Genomic DNA, 22,238 nt, shown 5'->3' with positions numbered 1-22,238 from the left:
TCGAGGGTTGGGGCTAAGCTATGTTCGAGGGTTGGGGCTAAGCTATGTTCGAGGGTTGGGCTAAGCTATGTTCGAGGGTCGGGACTCCGTTGAGGGCACCTACTAAAAGTATTACCAACCTATTTGGTAGCGTCGCGCAGTACTTCTTGTACACAGTGAAGGACTTTCTGATAGATGAAGGATTGGTTAGAGTCGGGCTTGCAAACATTCATGTGGTCCAATGGAATCTCGTACAGCTCTCCAACGTTAGGATCTGTAAATAGCAGAATATTAGGCCAGCCACTCACTATCGGGTAGACCTAATGATAGGTACACCTGATCAGGTCTACCTGATAGTGTGTGTGCTCATCAGGTATCAGGTAGACCTGACAGATGGACCTTATCAGCTGTACCTGTCAGGTCTACCTGATAGTGTGTGTGCTCATCAGGTATCAGGTAGACCTGACAGATGGACCTTATCAGCTGTATCTGTAAGGTCTACCTGATAGTGTGTGTGCTCATTAGGTGTCATCAGGCCTTCTTAACGTCCCGAAAGCGAAGCGAGGTCTTATTGTCCCGAAAGCGAAGCGAGGTCTTATCGTCCCGAAAGCGAAGCGAGGTCTTATCGTCCCGAAAGCGAAAAAGGACAGTAAAGGAGAAAGCCAGCCGTTCCGAGAACGAACCTTATGGTACACCTGATCAGGTCTACCTGATAGTGTGTGTGCTCATCAGGTATCAGGTAGACCTGACAGATGGACCTTATCAGCTGTACCTGTAAGGTCTACCTGATAGTGTGTGTGCTCATCAGGTGTCATCAGGCCTTCTTAACGTCCCGAAAGCGAAAAAGGACAGTAAAGGAGAAAGCCAGCCGTTCCGAGAACGAACCTTACGGAAGGAAAGCGAGACTTACCTGCGAGTGGAGTGGGTACAAGTTCAATATTTATCTTGAGAGAAGAGAACATAGTGCCTTGGGTTTCCGCAAATGAAATCACCTTGAGATTCGTATATCGGACTACGCGAAGAAAATCTTCATGAAGTTTGAGCAGCTGGGGTGAATCTGAAAATAACGGAACATATCATTATTAGTATAATTCTATAATTAGATTGTTTAATATACGTAAATGCTGAGCCAGCAAAGTGGCTGGTTCGATGCAGAAGCTCCCAAGGATTCACTGCAGTTTAAACAATGGTGCGTATGGTCGGCATCCGGATGGGTGCAATCTGGGTAGCCGCGTGCTGGCTTTTCCCGACCCCACTCAGGCTGAGTAAGATGTAGGTAGACGGGTAGCTATTTGCCGAATGGAGAGTTAAACTACCGTCACTAAAAACTTTAGCAGTTGAAAAAGTGGCGTTGTAACCCATTAAAAAAATCCAAATGTATCTTACTCCTAAAGGCAAGTTCCCATTTGTCGTGAGTTTCATCACTTTCATCCGATTTTTCTCCGAATGTCCTGTAGGCAATGTAATTCAAATTAGATTGTACCCACTACACACGACACGATTTTTTCCCGAACGAAAAACCGATTTTTCTCCGAATGTCCTGTAGGCAATGTAATTCAAATTAGATTGTACCCACTACACACGACACGATTTTTTCCCGAACGAAAAGTGGGACCGGGCCTTAATACTCACTCAATCTGAGCTCATCCACCTCCATAGAAGGTAACAGAAGAAACCTATAGGCTTCATTGAGAGTGGCCAAGTGTGCCCCCTTGTGAGGGGTACTAAAGAACATCACAGCTTTGGTTTGATTCAGGAACTTGGAGTACTTGTCGTTCGCATACTGCCGATGCCAAGCTGAAAGAATCCCAAATAGGGTGGAAAAAAATTGGCATATGTTAGGAGTTACCCGAAAGGACTTTATCAAACGCTGCTCACAAAAAGTTAGTCTTTGGTTATTATGCTAATTTTTATGATGAATACAAACAAGGTCACTTACCTAAGCTCAGCATATTTTTGACTAGAAGGCCGCCCATGGAATGTGCAATAAAAACAATAGGTCTGTCTCCCACCCCACACTTTAGTAATTGATCCAAAATCTGTTCAGATCTGTCTTCAAGCTTTCTTTTCCTGGAAGAAAACAAAATATGATGTACTTGTCAGATGATAGAGGGACTGCTGGACTGCTAAGGTCTTATGGTCCCAAAAGTGAAGAGAGGAAGAATCAGGATAGGAGAAAGCGAGCCGTTCCAAGAACTAACCTTATTCGTTTAGGATAAAATCTGTCCTGGGCTGGAAACGACTCCGCGACCTAGCGCTTACAAGACAGACGCGCTATCCTCAAAGCTAATTAGGCTTAGGTCGGCCTTACATCAGGGTCAAATAGCTCATCCCCTGAAGAGGATTTAGCTAAAAACGAGGCTTTTTTTTTTGAAATGCGTATTCCGCAAAAGTAATAGAAATGTGATGTTCACATTCACACTATTATTATTATTATTATTATTATTATTATTATTATTATTATTATAGCTATGTAGGACTATTGTACTCGAATTTGAATAAGAAAAGTCTAGGGTTGGGCTGTAGACGAAATTATTTTACAATATGTAATGTGGAAGCTATTGATGTAAATAATCTTGATAATTGTAGATGAAAATTTAAAAAGCAATTATAAGTCAGAAAGGTTAGTCCATAACTCGGGCCTTTATAGTCAAGGAAACGAAGCCCGAAAATGAAGGTTTGACGGACAAAAATGACGTAGTTCTGATTCTTTGCCCAAAAAGGTCGGAGATGGTGTCCTGAATAAGGGGTCAAAAGTCTCAAAGCGAGACTTTACGGCTAGCGGAACTAGAAGGGCGTAAGTGTCATTTTTCGTGACTTTTTTTCAGTTTTTTTGCAAATATCGCGAAAACTTTTTTTTTTTTTTTTGCTTACGAAGGATCTGTCTGAGGGCAGTGTGGTAGCCAATGAGATAAACTGGTTTCATAGTTGACTCCTAGGACTCGTAGGCCTTTCACATCTGAAGCCAACCAGTCTTGTGGCCAGCATTGCGTATATGAGTCGTCTCCTTTCACCATCCGCTGAACAGAGCTGTTGGGATGGAAACAAATTGAAAATGATGATAGGTAAATTAACTGAATTTGGTGAGTTCGGGTATTACTGTGTTCCTTGAATTTGATAAGGTCTTATTTTCCTTCGCCTTTCCCGTGTACAGACGGGGTCGGCGTTTTTCATCAGCCTCTCAATCTGCCCTATCTAGGGTGATTGCTTTGGGCTGACATTTGGTTTTGGCTACAAATTTTACGAATGGTACAAATTTTACAAAAAGTGTAGTAAGGTCCAACTAACATAATTAAAGAAAAATTGCCATCTCAAGGGATAATATACGTATAGATACCTCCAACTAACTGTAATCTAATTTGCTGCAATCTGCTGAACAAAGGACACATTGTATTCGAAGAAAATACGAGTACATTTCTATTTCTCTCATCATGGGAGCAAGAACAAGATTGCTCTCTATACGTGAACTTCTCTTTGCAACTATTGCAGCAGATATACGTACACTAAGTCCCCTGTCCCAGATCGGTTAAGCCGTGGAAATAAGTAGAGCTTGACCTGGCGTCTTGTCCCATGCTAAGATAGAATCGGGGATTAAAATAATGATGATGATATTCTAGGTCGTTCTGTTAGGTAAAACAGGTCGACCAATACGAATTCAACAACGCACGGTTTATCCAGTGGTTTGCTTGCCATTTAGAAGGTCCCGGGTTCGAATCCCACCATCGACAAAAAATTGTACTCGTTTTTCGATTGCAAATCAACGGGTTACTTTCTGGTGTTCTCGTGTTGACCCAGCACATAAATGGGAAGTATTATTTTTCTTCTCACCCATTTGATGAGAGGCATACTACGGGATGGGATGCTACGACACAGACCACACGAGTCTAATGTAGCAGTTGTTTCATTCATTCATTATTGGGAAATAAAAACGGTGAAACACTCATATTTTTTAACCATACCTATCAGAGCCAGAGCGTATATGAGTCGTCTCCTTTCACCATCCGCTGAACAGAGCTGTTGGGATGGAAACAAATTGAAAATGATGATAGGTAAATTAACTGGGTTTGGTGAGTTCGGGTATTACTGTGTTCCTTGAATTTGATAAGGTCTTCTTATTTTTCTTCGCCTTTCCCGTGTACAGACGGAGTTGGCGTTTTTCGTCAGCCTCTCAATCTGCCCTATCTAGGGTGATTGCTTTGGGCTGGCATTTGGTTTTGGCTACAAATTTTACGAATAGTACAAATTTTACAAAAAGTGTAGTAAGGTCCAACTAACATAAAGAAAAATTGCTATCTCAAGGGATAATATACGTACAGATACCTCCAACTAACTGTAATCTAATTTGCTGCAATCTGCTGAACAAAGGACACATTGTATTCGAAGAAAATACGAGTACATTTCTATTTCTCTCATCATGGGAGCAAGAACAAGATTGCTCTCTAATCTCTATACGTGAACTTCTCTTTGCAACTATTGCAGCAGATAAACGTACACTAAGTCCCCTGTCCCAGATCAGTTAAGCCGTGGAAATAAGTAGAGCTTGGCCTGGCGTCTTGTCCCATGCTAAGATCGAATCGGGGATTAAAATAATGATGATATAATTCTAAGTCGTTCTGTTAGGTAAAACAGGTCGACCAATACGAATTCAACAACGCACGGTTTACCCAGTGGTTTGCTTGCCATTTAAGGTCGGGTTCGAATCCCACCATCGACAAAAATTTGTACTCGTTTTTCGATTGCAAATACTTCAACGGGTTACTTTCTGGTGTTCTCGTGTTGACCCAGCACATAAATGGGAACTATTATTTTTCTTCTCACCCATCTGATGAGAGGCATACTACGGGATGGGCATGCTACGACACAGACCACACGAGTCTAAGGTAGCAGTTGTTTCATTCATTAATTATTGCGAAATAAAAACGGAGGTGAAACACTCATATTTTTTAACCATACCTATCAGAGCCAGGCTCCCCGGGGTTTTTTTTTTTTTTTTTTTTTTTTAGGTGCTAATAACAAGCTTTAAATATATAAGACCTTGTGAAATATATAAGACCTTGTTTAGACTGTTGGGGTAAAGGGGCTTTTCAGTCTCATTCTGGCAGGATAAACAGGGTATATCCTATTCTATTATGTAATGCCATACTTTTGAAGGATAGGCCACAGGTCGACCAATACAAATTTAACAAGACATACCTATCAGAGCCAGGGCAAGAGAACGGTCCCATACTCCCCGGCGTGGCTGCTACAGGACAATCACTGAACACAAACTCCATGTCCGCCCCCACTTGTTTCCACATCTCTGAGCGGAGGTGTTCCATCATCTCCATATACTCGTTGGTAATGTCATCCAGTAGAGTGGGAGGTATCACGGGACGAGATATGGGACGGTGGAACTTTTCGTACGCCCCCTGTGGTTGAACGGCTGAAAGGATTAACCACTTGGAATTAATAAAAGTGGGAAATTATTCAGAAGCCACGACAGTGAAAAAGAAAGCTCCTTTTCGTGTTTAAATAACCCTATAACACTGGTCACTGCTCAATTTGTGAAAGTTCTTTTTTGTGTTTAACCTAAACTATATTATAACAGTAACCGCTAGGCCGCGATTTCGATTCCCGCCCGGGGAGGATTTTATCCTGAAGGGATAATGTTCGTTCTCGGAAAGGCTGGCTTTCTCGTATTCTGTCTTCCTTCTCTCTTCGATTTCGGGACGATAAGACCTTAGCAGTTAAAGTTTCCTCTGTCAAACCTCTTCAAAAAAAGATTGGCCGTAAAAAGATTGCTTGACGATACTCACAGAAAATCCCCAGCGGAGCTGAAGAACTCTCATCTCGCTGTCGCCACGTTACAAACACGTTGCCTAGGAGACCATGTATCAACACCACATCGACCAGGGAGGGAGTGTTACGGTGTACGGGGTGCTTCGTATTCTGTCTTCCTTCTCTCTTCGATTTCGGGACGATAAGACCATAGCAGTTAAAGTTTCCTCTGTCAAACCTCTTTAAAAAAAGATTGGCCGTAAAAAGATTGCTTGACGATACTCACAGAAAATCCCCAGCGGAGCCGAAGAACTCTCATCTCGCTGTCGCCACGTTACAAACACGTTGCCTAGGAGACCATGTATCAACACCACGTCCACCAGGGAGGGAGTGTTGCGGTGTACGGGGTGTAGAACGAACGCTTCCTTTTGGAAACAAGGCCCCGAGGAAGTTGAGTAAGCACAACAGTCTGAGTCCAGATTGGCGAGGATTTTCGCTGCCCAACACCTGTGAAGCAGTTGTATTTGGATGAAATTCAATTTTTCAATCGGAAATTCAATTTTTATTTGCCGTTCTAATGAATATTAAAATTAGAATGAAACCCCTTTTGGAAACAAGGCCCCGAGGAAGTTGAGTAAGCACAACAGTCTGAGTCCAGATTGGCGAGGATTTTCGCTGCCCAACACCTGTGGAGCAGTTTTATTTGGATGAAAATTTCGATCCTACGTAAAAAGTTGTGAAAAATCCTAGTCTGAGGTCAAAGCTCCGAGAAAGTAACTACAAAAATGAGGCATTATTATAACACTCGAACACCAGGTCGCTGACGCCGAAAAGTAACTTTTAGGTCGGAAATTCAATTTTTATTTGCCGTTCTAATGAAATTAAAATGAAACTACGTCCTTGCATACATGAAGCTGTCAAACTTTCTTGGCTTGGCGGGGCGGAGCGCTACCGTGCTCCTTAATAAATACTTCTTAGGACTTTAGCTAAAAGGGGCAAATGGAAGTTCAGCTAAACATTATAACTCTGTTATTTCAGCTTACCTCAATCTCATATCACTCTTATCCAACAGCTTCGCGAGTATCCCAATCCAACCTAAAACACAGACAAGGCAAATGGAAATTCAGCTAAACATTATAACTCTGTTATTTCAGCTTACCTCAATCTCATATCACTCTTATCCAACAGCTTCGCGAGTATTCCAATCCAACCTAAAACACAGACAAGAGGGAGAAAATGGTTGTAAATATTTTCGCCAATTCCCGACTCTTATTTGTCACCCTGTACAGGGCCGTATCCAGAACTTTGTTGAGGGGGGCCTGAGAGTACAAACAGTGATGCTCCGAATTATAGGAGTCTACGGTAAAAGAGAAAAAAAGAGGCTCGAGGGGGAGGGGCCCGAGCCCCCTATATACGGCCCTGACAATGCATATTACTCAATATGGGACCCATTTCCCATTTTCAACACAGAGACACTGTACACGCGTTCGTTGTTCTATTTCCCGAGGATTATAAGTTTGGCGTTAAGGAATACCTGTATTTTCATACTTTGACCGTACCTATTTGATAACATGATAACACAAGGTAAATAAATACCTACTTGTAAATAGACTGATGTCATAGTAGTAAAAATATTCGATGTCACAATAAAAACAAGGATTCCGTACAAGAGTAATTATTTCGAAACATTAGGAAAGTGATTCAGTCAAGAGCAAACGGCCGAGATGGAAGTTTAAAACTAAGTGTAAGTAGTGCTTTATTTCGACTATTTTAGACTGTCAGCTAGAAGAAGTTGTTCCATTATACCAACAGTTTAACAGAGCACCTGTTTATTGATATATTTTTGTTTATAATTTAAATATAATCTCCAACTCTTCTGTATTATCCCCTTTATCTAGTATTGTGCACCATCAGTTCCGATATCCCTTGTCATCTTGGCAGCCTGCTGTTCAGCAGGAAGGCGGCTCCAAACATCTCTCTCTACAAATTAAAAGTTAAAATCAATATTCGACAAAAAAATAAACGATGGGTATTCTCACGGATTCTCTACTTGTAGACACAATCGCCTTGATTCTAATAGTGCTGTTCCTTCTATACAAGTACTACACCAAGGATTATTCCCACTGGAAGACCCTGGATATTTCCTACCTGGAACCAAGCTTCCCATTAGGTAACGCCTACCCAAACTTGGTACAAGGAAGACCGAGACATGAATTCACACAAGATTTGTACAAAGAGTTCAAGAGTCGAAAACAACCCTATGGTGGATACTATGTCCTCAACATTCCTGAGCTGATTATAGTGGATCCAGCTTTGCTCAAGAATATCCTCATAAGTGATTTCAACACATTTCCAGACAGGGGCTTTCATAACTTTGAGCTCGAGAAAGAACCCATCGTACGTAAGTAAAATGTTTATTTTCTTCTGGTACTTAGACTGGGCATTGAGTAGTAAGTTTTACTCTGTCAGGTGAGGACAAATTCATGAGCAGTTACTTGAACCATAACTCATGATTACTGATCACTGATCAATCTCAGTGGTGTAGTGGTTAGAACGGTGGGCTTTGAATCTGGAGGTTGATGGTTCGAGTCAAAATCAAGTCATGAAATTTAACATAGTGTATTAAGCAGGGAACGACACTTGTGACAAGCATTTATGCTTAACACAACTAAAATTCCTTCCTTCCTATATTATTTCTATCCCACAGGACATTTGTTCAACCTAGAAGGACACTACTGGAAAGGTCTTCGTCAGAAACTAACTCCAACTTTCTCGTCGGGAAAGCTCAAGTTCATGTTCGAAACAATGAAAGCTTGCAGTGAGGATTTGACTGTTTATTTGGAGCGCAACCTACGGGAGACTTACTCAGTGGATGTTAAAATCCTATGTGAATGCTACACTTTGGATGTCATAGGTAAGAATAAAGACAGAAATACACAACTATCACGTCACCTCACGTGATATTAGGGCATTTAGGTGTAATTCAATACTGAAATAGATAAACTTCTCAGTCTTGATCAATTAGATTTCCGAGTGGAAGGTAACCACTTAAACGATTAAATAAGACATTCTCTAACATTTGAAAATCTGCTATTACTATGAAAAATTAAAATGAAACTACGTCCTTGCATACATGAAGCTGTCAAACTTTCTTGGCTTGGCGGGGCGGAGCGCTACCGTGCTCCTTAATAAATACTTCTTAGGACTTTAGCTAAAAGGGGCAAATGGAAATTCAGCTAAACATTATAACTCTGTTATTTCAGCTTACCTCAATCTCATATCACTCTTATCCAACAGCTTCGCGAGTATTCCAATCCAACCTAAAACACAGACAAGAGGGAGAAAATGGTTGTAAATATTTTCGCCAATTCCCGACTCTTATTTGTCACCCTGTACAGGGCCGTATCCAGAACTTTGTTGAGGGGGGCCTGAGAGTACAAACAGTGATGCTCCGAATTATAGGAGTCTACGGTAAAAGAGAAAAAAAGAGGCTCGAGGGGGAGGGGCCCGAGCCCCCTATATACGGCCCTGACAATGCATATTACTCAATATGGGACCCGTTTCCCATTTTCAACACAGAGACACTGTACACGCGTTCGTTATTCTATTTCCCGAGGATTATAAGTTTGGCGTTAAGGAATACCTGTACGTAGTAAAAGAGAAAAAAAGAGGCTCGAGGGGGAGGGGCCCGAGCCCCCTATATACGGCCCTGACAATGCATATTACTCAATATGGGACCCATTTCCCATTTTCAACACAGAGACACTGTACACGCGTTCGTTGTTCTATTTCCCGAGGATTATAAGTTTGGCGTTAAGGAATACCTGTATTTTCATACTTTGACCGTACCTATTTGATAACATGATAACACAAGGTAAATAAATACCTACTTGTAAATAGACTGATGTCATAGTAGTAAAAATATTCGATGAACATGATAACACAAGGTAAATAAATACCTACTTGTAAATAGACTGATGTCATAGTAGTAAAAATATTCGATATCACAATAAAAACAAGGATTCCGTACAAGAGTAATTATTTCGAAACATTAGGAAAGTGATTCAGTCAAGAGCAAACGGCCGAGATGGAAGTTTAAAACCAAGTGTAAGTAGTGCTTTATTTAAACAAGGATTCCGTACAAGAGTAATTATTTCGAAACATTAGGAAAGTGATTCAGTCAAGAGCAAACGGCCGAGATGGAAGTTTAAAACTAAGTGTAAGTAGTGCTTTATTTCGACTATTTTAGACTGTCAGCTAGAAGAAGTTGTTCCATTATACCAACAGTTTAACAGAGCACCTGTTTATTGATATATTTTTGTTTATAATTTAAATATAATCTCCAACTCTTCTGTATTATCCCCTTTATCTAGTATTGTGCACCATCAGTTCCGATATCCCTTGTCATCTTGGCAGCCTGCTGTTCAGCAGGAAGGCGGCTCCAAACATCTCTCTCTACAAATTAAAAGTTAAAATCAATATTCGACAAAAAAATAAACGATGGGTATTCTCACGGATTCTCTACTTGTAGACACAATCGCCTTGATTCTAATAGTGCTGTTCCTTCTATACAAATACTACACCAAGGATTATTCCCACTGGAAGACCCTGGATATTTCCTACCTGGAACCAAGCTTCCCATTTGGTAACGCCTACCCAAACTTGGTACAAGGGAGACCGAGACATCAGTTCACACAAGATTTGTACAAAGAGTTCAAGAGTCGAAAACAACCCTATGGTGGATACTATGTCCTCAACATTCCCAATGAATACTTGGCCTTAATTTTCTGATCTCACCACTTTTATAGGCCGACATTTTTGGATAAGAACTTGGCATTTTTTTTTTTTTTTTTCACATTTGTGTTTTTGTGTGGTTTCATTCACAGCTATCACTCTGGACTGCATCGTAGCCCAAGTGTTCCTATTCTTCATAGCCGGCTTTCACACCAGTGCCTACGCCATGAGTCGCTGTCTAGAGGAGCTAGCAAACAATACAAACATTCAGGATAAACTACGCGCTGAAATACGGGAGGTTACGCAGAACAGTGGTGGAGAAGTCACGTACGCGAACATCAAGGAAATGCCTTATTTAGACAAAGTTGTTAAAGGTAAATGACCAACTAACATCCCACCTCTGTGGCTGAGTGGTCAAAAGCACCGACTCTCGACCCAGAGGTGCTGGGATCGAATACTGGCCAGGGCGGAAATTTTCTAACCTGACTTTTCCCTTCTTTGATAGGCATGGATGTAAAAGAATGTGCCTTGAGGTATTGCGAAAGCGGTACTGAGATACTAAAAAAAACATCTATGGTAAAGTTTCAAAGGATAGCTTTTTCTGGCCAGTCTTCCAACTTGTTTCCAGGAGTAAAACTTCAGTGGTTCCCAGAATTTCATATGTCATCTGCTCAATTGAATTTGATGTTAAAGGAATTTTTATTTTGGATATATGGTTATGTAGCTCTCAGGTATCTAATTTGACTTGTGTGAGTGCCTGGTTATCCTGGAACAGAAAGGATATAAGTTGTTAGATGCACACCAATACCTACCTTTTGCAACTTCTCTACAGTCTGTACTGGACAATCAGAGGTTGACAATCATACATTGATCATAGCACTCAAATTATACTTAGGTACCTACTTACCAACTGTTGATGATTATTTGCTGATCTCTTCGGTGGTTTGTGATCTATCTTTTCTTCCAGATTTAATCAAATTATTAAGCCTAGTTCCTAGCTATTTTAATTCTAGAATCTAAAGTTTTTTGTTTTTTCCTTATCACTTGACTCTTCAATATTCCTTTCCTTTTTGAAAAACCGCGCTACTTCGGATAAATCAGCTGCTGCAAGTTAAACAAAAAATGGACCAATCAGAATGGAGAAAAACTGAGCCCGATTTTGAAGAAAAAACAAAATAGCCAACACAAAATGAAAGAACTGAAAAATCGTTTAGGACAAATTCGTTTGAAAGAAATTGACATTTTAGGGGCTATTTAGGTGCCTACCAGTAGTTTTTGAGAATTTTTAAGCAAAAACATAACCCTTTTTCAATTAGGTAGAAAGTTCCTGGTTCGATTCTCAGAGGCAATGAAAAGTAATGTCAAAATGAAAGAACTGAAAAATCGTTTAGGACAAATTCGTTTGAAAAAAATTGACATTTTAGGGGCTATTTAGGTCCCTAACAGTAGTTCTTGAGAATTTTTAATCAAAAACATAGGTAACCCTTTTTCAATCAGAAAGTTCCTGGTTCGATTCTCAGAGGCAATGAAAAGTAATGTTTTATTTTTCCTATTGCTTTGGTTGGTACTTACAGATTTATATTTTTGAGGTAATTTTTTTGAATTCTGATTGGTGCAGAGCTTGTGTGTTTTGAAAAATACTCCGTAATGAGTTATCTATGTATGTGTACTGTGTAGGTTTGCTGTGTAGTGAGTTGAATATCTATGTGCAGTGTATAGGTTTTGCTGTGTTTGTATGTCTGTGCAATGTGTAGGTATGCTGTGCTGTGAGCTACTTCCTCGTGCTCTACTACTTCCTACTTCTTACACTATTTCATTTTGTATTTTCTTACTTTTATTTTTATTATTATCTTACTCTCCTTTCTGCTGTATTTTTTTTCTTTTTTTTTTTAATTTAAGCAAGGTCTTATTTTATAAAAAATACACCTATTTTGTACCAAATACATGAGACCTTGTTTAGACTGCGGGAGTAAAGGGACTTTTCAGTCTCATTCTGGCAGTATAAACAGGGTATATTCTATTCTATTCTATTCTATATCTCCATGATGGGCAAAAAGTGGACAAAAACGATGTCACATGTTCTCCTTTGGCTACTTTTGGATAACCCTGAATACCTACATCCCGTACCTACCTACTTACCTCGGGAGACCGGAAAAGATTTTCTTGACACTCAGAATACGATATAGGCACAATAATTCAATATAGGTAGGTACAATAGTGCGATATAGGTACAATAATATGATACAGGTAAGTAAACATTACGTAACTCGTGAGTTTTCTTTTGATAAACTTTTCCCACTCTGTCGGGAAAACAAACATTAACCCTACCTACTACCTACTTATAATACCTACCTACTTGGAAAACTTTCTCACGAGAGAAATCATGGCAGATAAATATTTTGATTCAATATTAGGGTTAGGTAGCCAGTTAGCTACCTATAGGTATCTATATATTACCTACTCTTGTACATAAATACAGGGTCATTCAAGAAGAAAACCCAATCAAAATCATTAACTGTTTTTTTTTTTTTTTTAATTTAAGCAAGGTTTTAATTTATAAAAAATACACCTATTTTGTACCAAATACATGAGACCTTGTTTAGACTGCGGGAGTAAAGGGACTTTTCAGTCTCATTCTGGCAGTATAAACAGGGTATATTCTATTCTATTCTACTTGGTTCAGAAATTTTGTCTGGCCCCATTCATGAGCACGTTGCTTTCTGGAGAGATTTCTTTTTTTAATATCTAAGCAGGTGAAAACCCTCACTTTTGCCAAATGATGGCTGGACTGGGCATCTAAAGCCTGGAGGACTGCCAAAAGATGGACTGGAAAGAAAGACTAGATGAGTATTTTATCCATAAAAAGGTGAAAACCCTCACTTTTGCCAAATGATGGCTGGACTGGGCATCTAAAGCCTGGAGGACTGCCAAAAGATGGACTGGAAAGAAAGAAATGATGGCTGGACTGGGCATCTAAAGCCTGGAGGACTGCCCAAAAGATGGACTGGAAAGAAAGACTAGATGAGTATTTTATCCATAAAAATAAGTACAATGCAAAAAGAAAGCACATACCTTCCGCGAATATTGAGCTGACCAGAGAAGAATGGAGGGAGCAGAGGAAGAGGAGTTCACAGATTTGCACCAGTACTTCCTCATTATCAGCGAAGTTCTGGTAGACTTGCATCAGCACCGAGAGACCTCCGTGCTTTACGAAATCCACTGGCACTGGAATATTGCAAAATTGATTAATAATCAAGATGACAGACTCAAATGAATCAAGATCTCAACTAGGGGGTACCGAAAGGATAAATTGGTATTAGTACGAGTATAAACAGTGCTTTATTAACTTTTACTATGCCTTCTTTCAAATCACTCCTCATATGGCCTTGAAAAGAGTTCTCATGATTTTGGGTGCTTCCCTAGAGTTTGATAGAAGATTTAATAGTGAGATTATTGAACGCCCTTCAATCCATAAAAATAAGTACAATGCAAAAAGAAAGCACATACCTTCCGCGAATATTGAGCTGACCAGAGAAGAATGGAGGGAGCAGAGGAAGAGGAGTTCACAGATTTGCACCAGTACTTCCTCATTATCAGCGAAGTTCTGGTAGACTTGCATCAGCACCGAGAGACCTCCGTGCTTTACGAAATCCACTGGCACTGGAATATTGCAAAATTGATTAATAATCAAGATGACAGACTCAAATTAAGTAATCAAGATCTCAACTAGGGGGTACCGAAAGGATAAATTGGTATTAGTACGAGTATAAACAGTGCTTTATTTATTTTTCAGCAGAAACAAGTGCACAATAGATTTAAATACAATAATAAAAGTAAGTGAGCGCCTAACCTATTAGTTGGGGTCCCAAATCAAGTCAAAACAAGGCTCAAGTTCACGCCCCCCAGATATATTCTCACCATCCATCATATCCTCGTCTGTATCACCCACGCCCACATTCGCGCCTCTTTACCCTCACCTCCCTCCCTAGCTGATGATGCTGAAGGCGTCGATTCCCTATTCATATACCTCAAAACCCTCAATCTGTTTAACCTAATATAAACTAGGGATATCAGCGCGAACGACCTACTGTACGTAGTGTTAAGTAAAGCGCTTTAAAGGAAAAAAAAAAAGGATGATTGTTGAGATAGAGTGAATAGGGGCCTTGTAAGTATGGACAGCATAGTCACAGACATTCCATCAAAACCCTCAATCTGTTTAACCTAATATAAACTAGGGATATCAGCGCGAACGACCTACTGTACGTAGTGTTAAAGCGCTTTAAAGGGGGGAAAAAAAACTTATATTTATATTTTTAATTTGTTTATATTTTTCAATTTTATATTTTTCACTTTGTTTGTATGCCCAGTCTCACAATCCAGGTCTCCTATTCAACTTCATTACAATGAAAACAGTTGATTTACTTCAATAAACAAATTAGGTAGGTACATAGGTACTGATTTTCTCTAATCACTACGGGCTAAAAAATTCCCGGAGGGACGGACCCTGCTTGTTCATTTTGTTTGTATGCCCAATCTCACTATCCAGGTCTCCTATTCAACTTCATTACAATGAAAACAGTTGATTTACTTCAATTTTTTTATTACTCTCTTCAATCCGCAGACACACGGTGAGGTGGAACGGCGCATCGTCTCCCAGCTGCTCACCCTCATGGACGGTCTCAAGCAGAACTCGCACGTGATCGTCATGGCCGCCACGAATCGACCCAACTCGATCGACGCCGCCCTGCGTCGATTCGGCCGATTTGACCGCGAGATCGACATCGGGATTCCGGACGCCACGGGCAGACTCGAAGTGCTCCGAATTCACACGAAGAACATGAAGCTGAACGACGATGTCGACTTGGAACAGGTGAGTGTGTAATGCTGTGAATAACATTAGAGCCTGCCTCGGCGAGTAAGAAAACGGCGTAGACCCGAGTACTTACGATTTATCAAATCCGCCACGAATCGACCCAACTCGATCGACGCCGCCCTGCGTCGATTCGGCCGATTTGACCGCGAGATCGACATCGGGATTCCGGACGCGACGGGCAGACTCGAAGTGCTCCGAATTCACACGAAGAATATGAAGCTGAACGACGATGTCGACTTGGAACAGGTGAGCGATGAAAAACGTTGCTTTATCCTGAACGGATAATGTTCGTATTGTTTTGTACAAAGCTTATGGTACCTGAGATCAGTCAATGTGATTTCTCAATATTTAGCCTTAAGATACCATGTCTTAAAGCTAAATATTGAGAAATCACATTGACGGATAATGTTCGTTTTCTGAACGGCTGGCTTTCTCCTATCCTGTCTTTGTTCTCACTATCGGGACGATAAGACCTTAGCAGACAGAGTTCCCTCTATCAAACCTAATAAAGAAATCAAAAGTTGTGAAAACTGGATGATTTTTCGGTTCAAGCTAGATCTTATATCAAAGAACTACGTTTTTAGGGCCTTCGATTTGATGTTTCACAATCTGGGAGTTGGTTGTCTTGCTTGTCACATTTCTTCTTTTCTGGATTCTGGTTCCACCAAATTTCCTTGAGCTTTTCCAATTTTCTCTTGTTTAGGAGTAACAAGATTCTGAAACAGAATGAGATTTGATATGCATCATAACTTTGAGCTCGAGAAAGAACCCATCGTACGTAAGTAAAATGTTTATTTTCTTCTGGTACTTAGACTGGGCATTGAGTAGTAAATTTTACTCTGTCAGGTGAGGACAAATTCATGAGCAGTTACTTGAACCATAACTCATGATAGGGTACTTAGACTGGGCATTGAGTAGTAAATTTTACTCTGTCAGGTGAGGACAAATTCATGAGCAGTTACTTGAACCATAACTCATGATTACTGATCACTGATCAACCTCAGTAGTGTAGTGGTTAGAACGGTGGGCTTTGAATCTGGAGGTTGATGGTTCGAGTCAAAATCGAGTCATGAAATTTAACATAGTGTATTAAGCAGGGAACGACACTTGTGACAAGCATTTATGCTTAACACAACTAAAATTCCTTCCTTCCTATATTATTTCTATCCCACAGGACATTTGTTCAACCTAGAAGGACACTACTGGAAAGGTCTTCGTCAGAAACTAACTCCAACTTTCTCGTCGGGAAAGCTCAAGTTCATGTTCGAAACAATGAAAGCTTGCAGTGAGGATTTGACTGTTTATTTGGAACGCAACCTACGGGAGGAACTAACTCCAACTTTCTCGTCGGGAAAGCTCAAGTTCATGTTCGAAACAATGAAAGCTTGCAGTGAGGATTTGACTGTTTATTTGGAGCGCAACCTACGGGAGACTTACTCAGTGGATGTTAAAATCCTATGTGAATGCTACACTTTGGATGTCATAGGTAAGAATAAAGACTTCGTCAGAAACTAACTCCAACTTTCTCGTCGGGAAAGCTCAAGTTCATGTTCGAAACAATGAAAGCTTGCAGTGAGGATTTGACTGTCTATTTGGAACGCAACCTACGGGAGACTGACTCAGTGGATGTTAAAATCCTATGTGAATGCTACACTTTGGATGTCATAGGTAAGAATAAAGATAGAAATACACAACTATCACGTCACCTCACGTGATATTAGGGCATTTAGGTGTAATTCAATACTGAAATAGATAAACTTCTCAGTCTTGATCAATTAGATTTCCGAGTGGAAGGTAACCACTTAAACGATTAAATAAGACATTCTCTAACATTTGAAAATCTGCTATTACTATGAAATGCATGTTTTGAATCTGCATCCTTCTGCAAGCGTCTTGTGTGAAACTTTCACAAATAATGACGTGAAAGTTTTTAATAGAGTAGACTGCGAGAAAAGGGATGGAGAAGGGAATAGGCATAATGAGATAGGAGGGTATGGAGGGGTAGGATAAGGAGGTTAGCGCCGACCCCAAATAAGTTTGGTCGTACTTACACTCAGGATAATCATCCAGACTACAATGGTGCACTAGAGATCGGAGACTCATCTGAACCAAGTCATTGGGAGAAATCCACCTCAAGTGATAAGGGATCTGTAGGGTTTCTAACCAATAGGCGTACAGGTCTGTCCCCTTTTCGTCCTGAAATAAATCAAGAGCATAAGAAGAAGAAGAAGAAGAAGAAGAAGAAGAAGAAGAAGAAGAAGAAGAAGAAGAAGAAGAAGAAGAAGTAGAAAAAAAAACACACTAACATTAACAAGAGAAGAGTTTAAAATTAAGAAGAAGAAGAAGAAGAAGAAGAAGAAGAAGAAGAAGAAGAAGAAGAAGAAGAAGAAGAAAAAAACACACTAACAATAACAAGAGAAGAGCTTAAAATTAAGCAATTAAGTAGATATTTAATTGGTTAATTAATCAAGTAAATAGCTCGTTAAACGTAACAAACAAAATCCAAGAGATTGATAGAGGAGGGAGTTCTAACGATGGATGTCTTATCTTTCCTACATAGAAGAGAGAAGGAGGACAGGATAGGAGAAAGCCAGCCGTTCCGAAAACGAGGGGAGTTCTAACGATGGATGTCTTATCTTTCCTACATAGAAGAGAGAAGGAGGACAGGATAGGAGAAAGCCAGCCGTTCCGAAAACGAACCTTATCTGGTTAGGATAAAGTTTGTCCTGAGCGAAAATTGAACCTATGATTAATTATCTCCCACACATATTGTCTTGGAAAAAATACTTACATTATAGTCAGCAAATGCAGTGCATAGTATGTAATCAACACAAGAGTGTCTGATGTTTTCATTGAGATTTTCCAGAAGCAGCTTCAACTTTTCATTAAGGTGGACCTGTAATGACAATAATAGTAATAATTATGATAGCATTATTTTTCAGATATACCTGCACAAACTATCTATATTTACAATGCTGGAAAAAGGTACAAATTCAATGGCAGTAGTACATCAGCTTTTATAAATGCATAAAATACCACATTAAGGTGGACCTGTAATGACAATAATAGTAATAATTATGATAGCATTATTTTTCAGATATACCTGCACAAACTATCTATATTTACTTACAATGCTGGAAAAAGGTACAAATTCAATGGCAGTAGTACATCAGCTTTTATAAATGCATAAAATACCCAAGTGGATATTTGTATTTCTCTGAGTCATACCCATTAAAGCTGTAACATGTCTTTGGCATAGCACTAGGAATAGCTGCTCATATATTTACAGTAAGTGGTTTTGCAATACTTACAGAATGATTTGACTTGCGTGGAGGAAGGAATAACCTTTTCTCTACATTTGGAGTTCGAGCTAAGGCAACAGCTGTTCTTATATCAATAGCCTGACTAAGTTTGGTAAAAGTTGCAGTAAAAGAAGGAAGACTAGAAAAGACTGCAAGATTAAAGCGAATTTTCAGTCCTTTGCTGGTGGTATGAATATTGAACAAGGTATATTGTATTCTATTTCTCTTTTCCTCAGGCTCGTGTGCATTTGGCTTGAAAGTTAACTGTCTTCAAGACCCTGGTTCTGAATTTCGTAAAGCTAGTCTCCGATTATTCAGAAGCTCCTTTGGCTTAACTCTGAAAAGGGCCTTACTGCGTGCGGCTCCACATTTGAGCAAATTCTTGAACATCAGACAAGTCAGTCCAGAATTGACCAAGTATTTCACGGACCTTGTGCAGCAGAATATTGAACATCGCGAGAAAAATAACATAGAGCGAGCGGATTTCCTAAATTTGCTGCTGGAACTCAAAAAGAAACAGGAAGAGCAGGGCCTTACTGAGGATAAGGTTGGTAAGTATACGTAAGCAGGGTAGGTAGACGTAAGAAGATAAGTAGGGTAAGTAGACGTCCTCCCAGGTGATGGACTGAAGGTCCGTTTTGGTACTTTCCGTCAGTAGATGACATTACATCAGTGGTATTTTCCTTTTACAATTTCAGGTAGTACTTACTTATCCATGTCCAAAATTTCAGGTGGTAATGGTGGGGAATAGGGAAATGATATAATGTCAGGCATAATGTATTGCTCTCAAATGGGGTCTTTTAAGCTTTGCTACTTTCAAATTGGTGTCAGCACTTTCTTCTGTTTTGCTTTGTCCAATCAAATAAGTTTAAAACCAGAAAGTGATAATTTTTGACTCATTTATTATATTCAGCATGATTTTGATTTGTTCTGAGTGTATGCGTCCTAGCTCAGAATTTTGTCTTTGACCTGACACGGCTTACAATAGCATTCTGTTTGTCCGGTTACTAGAGACTGACTATCAATAGACAACAAAATGTCTACTACACTACATAATCGCACACTACCATTTCCACATTTCGAAAAACTGGGAATGAATACTTGGCCTTAATTTTCTGATCTCACCACTTTTATAGGCCAACATTTTTGGATAGGAACTTGGCAATTTTTTTTCACATTTGTGTTTTTGTGTGGTTTCATTATAGCCTGACCGAGCTGTTGATAATCACAGTCTAAAAATAACCAAGAGAGTGAACAATTTATTACATACCTATGTATCTAGCTATGATAATTGGCATGAATGGTCATGGAAAAGGAGGGGGAAAACATAAGAGTTTAAATTTGTCAATATATTCTAGGGTCAACATTTGAACAAAAAGATTTCATCACTTGTTAATGCAGATCACAAAAGGTCCAAAAAATATTGAAGCCCTTATAGAAAAAAACAACAAAACAAAAAAATACCTTGAAGATCATGCAATGCAATAGCCTGACCGAGCTGTTGATAATCACAGTCTAAAAATAACCAAGAGAGTGAACAATTTATTACATACCTATGTATCTAGCTATGATGATTGGCATGAATGGTCATGGAAAAGGAGGGGGAAAACATAAGAGTTTAAACTTGTCAATATATTCTAGGGTCAATGTTTGAACAAAAAGATTTCATCACTTGTTAATGCAGATCACAAAAGGTCCAAAAAATATTGAAGCCCTTACAGAAAAAAACAACAAAACAATACAAAAAAATACCTTGAAGATCATGCAATGCGGCCAATTTTTCAACACCTTTCTGTCTCCCACTCCATGATTGAGACTGGGCTAAATTGAGCAAACGCCATGGTTTACTCTTCTTGTAGTTTTCCCATAGCTGTGCTAATATTGAAGGAGATTCAATAGGGTTCAGATTTCCATTGATATCAATGATTTGAAGGCCCAACACATCTGAAATAGGTACAGAATATTCATAATATGTAGTTTGGGTGACAGCAAAGAGTTTTAAAATAGCATGTTAACGTTCTAATGAGGTCCTTTTTGTTTTTTTTTTTTTTTTTTTTTTTTTTGGGGGGGGGGGGGGGGGCTTAAATGAGTTTTTTGGCAGGATTCTCACTTGGTAAGCTCTTCCACCCACACCCAATTGCCTATCTGTTTCAGAAACACTAAGGAAACACCCATCCCTACCTCAGTTGAATCGCAGGAGCGTACGCCCCTATACTATGCCAGAAACTGGGCACACTATCAAGTCTCGAACCCGGATCCTTGTACCAGTCTACGCTATTCATTACGACCCGGAATACTATCCCAACCCTGAAATATTTGACCCGGAAAGGTTTAGCCCCGAGCAGGTGGCTGCGAGAACTCCGTTTACCTATTTGCCGTTTGGAGATGGGCCTCGCAATTGCATAGGTAAGTTAGATACTCACTTTTAATAGGTAACAATACTTGAATTGTATCAGTTACTTTCCCTTCATTTCAAAAATACTTGAGTGGAAGGCCGTACACAAAAAGTACAGCCTGAGGCTTAGGTGTAGGGGCAAACAGCCCTAAAAGTCGGGTAAAGCTTATACGAATCTGAGTGGAAGGCAGTGGCTTTTATACTTTTTCACCCCTTCCTCTGGGTCAGGTCAATCGTGGAGTGCCTGAAGACTTAGGGCGTTCTACCATAGGGTAAAGGTTTCAGATGAATGCACATAAAACTACAATCGTCCGCTGGCATTAAACCCGTGCCCTTTTGTTCTTACAGCCTTTAATTTAGTATATTTTGTTTCAGGCTCCCGATTCGGCAACCTTCAATTGAAATTAGGTCTGATCAATGTGCTATCGAATTACGAATTCCTACCTCCTTCCACACCAAGCGAGAAGAAACACAATGTTGGCTCCATTCTCCTTTCGATAGACAAGTTGATTTTAAGAGCGAAGAAACTCAACTAGGACTCTCTATGTCCCCCTATGGAGCACTGACATAAAATCGTATCTGGTGATCCTCACTCGCGTCAGTACTTGTCAGTACTCACACAGTACGCGTCAGTACTCACAACACCACATCCTATGCCAACTCCTTTCTATTAGCATCCGCAACCCTCTGGAACTCTGTTCCCTTTAACATTCTAAACTCCCTCTCCGTCAAATCATTCCAAGCATCCCTACAGCTAGCGGTCAGTGAAGGTCTGTTCCAAGCTTAGGTTCCAGTCTCACCCTCAACACTCCTTCTGTCCTAATCCTCTCTATCTTCCTTGGAGCAAAGAGTAGGCGGTGTACGTGTGCGTGTGTATGTGTACAAAATACTCCAATCAGGATCGTTGAAAATAAAGCAAAAGGAAACGAAACTGATTTTTATTGGTCGATCGGTTATTTGAAGTCGGGGAATCTTTTTGTTTTGCGATCGGGAAGTCGTAAGTCCAAAAGTGTTCGTTCACCTTCAAAGCTTCAAATCAAATGAGTGTTTCTTGTTCATTTAAATTCAGTTTTCCTGTGTGAAATAAAAGACAAATTTTTGATATTAATATTTTTGAACTACTGAACCATGAGTGGTAAATCCCGAACGCCTTTGAAGCCTTCAGGTAAGCTAAAGAAACCTATTTCAATCTTGGTAA

The 22,238-nt window shown here is 39.8% G+C and overlaps 2 protein-coding genes and 2 long non-coding RNA genes across 4 annotated transcripts in view; 1 reads left to right on the top strand and 3 right to left on the bottom strand.

Annotated features, from left to right (window-relative positions):
* LOC103505080 (protein SERAC1) overlaps positions 1–6,055 on the bottom strand; it is a 29,209-nt gene extending 23,154 nt beyond the window's left edge. Inside the window, exons 1-8 of the mRNA XM_026820467.1 lie at positions 6,023–6,055; positions 5,775–5,922; positions 5,173–5,401; positions 2,854–3,009; positions 1,919–2,049; positions 1,612–1,776; positions 890–1,036; positions 120–253 (exon numbers count right to left, since the gene is read on the bottom strand). Of these exons, the coding sequence (XP_026676268.1) occupies positions 120–253; positions 890–1,036; positions 1,612–1,776; positions 1,919–2,049; positions 2,854–3,009; positions 5,173–5,401; positions 5,775–5,922; positions 6,023–6,055 (1,143 nt within the window). The remainder of the gene's footprint in view (positions 1–119; positions 254–889; positions 1,037–1,611; positions 1,777–1,918; positions 2,050–2,853; positions 3,010–5,172; positions 5,402–5,774; positions 5,923–6,022) is intronic.
* Positions 6,056–7,406: 1,351 nt separating this feature from the next.
* LOC103505079 (cytochrome P450 6a2) lies at positions 7,407–21,845 on the top strand. Its single transcript, XM_026820466.1, has 11 exons — positions 7,407–8,137; positions 8,444–8,683; positions 10,268–10,512; positions 10,592–10,844; positions 12,148–12,203; positions 15,092–15,348; positions 16,069–16,121; positions 16,518–16,829; positions 18,882–19,196; positions 20,800–21,051; positions 21,416–21,845. Exons 1-11 carry the CDS (start codon positions 7,762–7,764, stop codon positions 21,574–21,576), a joined length of 2,520 nt encoding a protein of 839 aa, XP_026676267.1. The 5' UTR covers positions 7,407–7,761; the 3' UTR covers positions 21,577–21,845.
* On the bottom strand, positions 11,082–11,525 carry LOC113465710. The gene is made up of 2 exons (XR_003390336.1): positions 11,378–11,525; positions 11,082–11,236 (listed from the first exon to the last, which is right to left on the bottom strand). It is a non-coding gene; the product is annotated as an uncharacterized LOC113465710 (long non-coding RNA).
* On the bottom strand, positions 18,134–18,686 carry LOC113465711. The gene is made up of 2 exons (XR_003390337.1): positions 18,655–18,686; positions 18,134–18,239 (listed from the first exon to the last, which is right to left on the bottom strand). It is a non-coding gene; the product is annotated as an uncharacterized LOC113465711 (long non-coding RNA).
* Positions 21,846–22,238: the final 393 nt, after the last annotated feature.

This window comes from Diaphorina citri, unplaced genomic scaffold (assembly GCF_000475195.1).
Source record: "Diaphorina citri unplaced genomic scaffold, Diaci psyllid genome assembly version 1.1 scaffold149, whole genome shotgun sequence".
Classification (NCBI taxonomy): domain Eukaryota; kingdom Metazoa; phylum Arthropoda; class Insecta; order Hemiptera; family Psyllidae; genus Diaphorina; species Diaphorina citri.
Note: the sequence above shows the minus strand (reverse complement) of the source record. Positions and strands in the feature narration are given on the sequence as shown.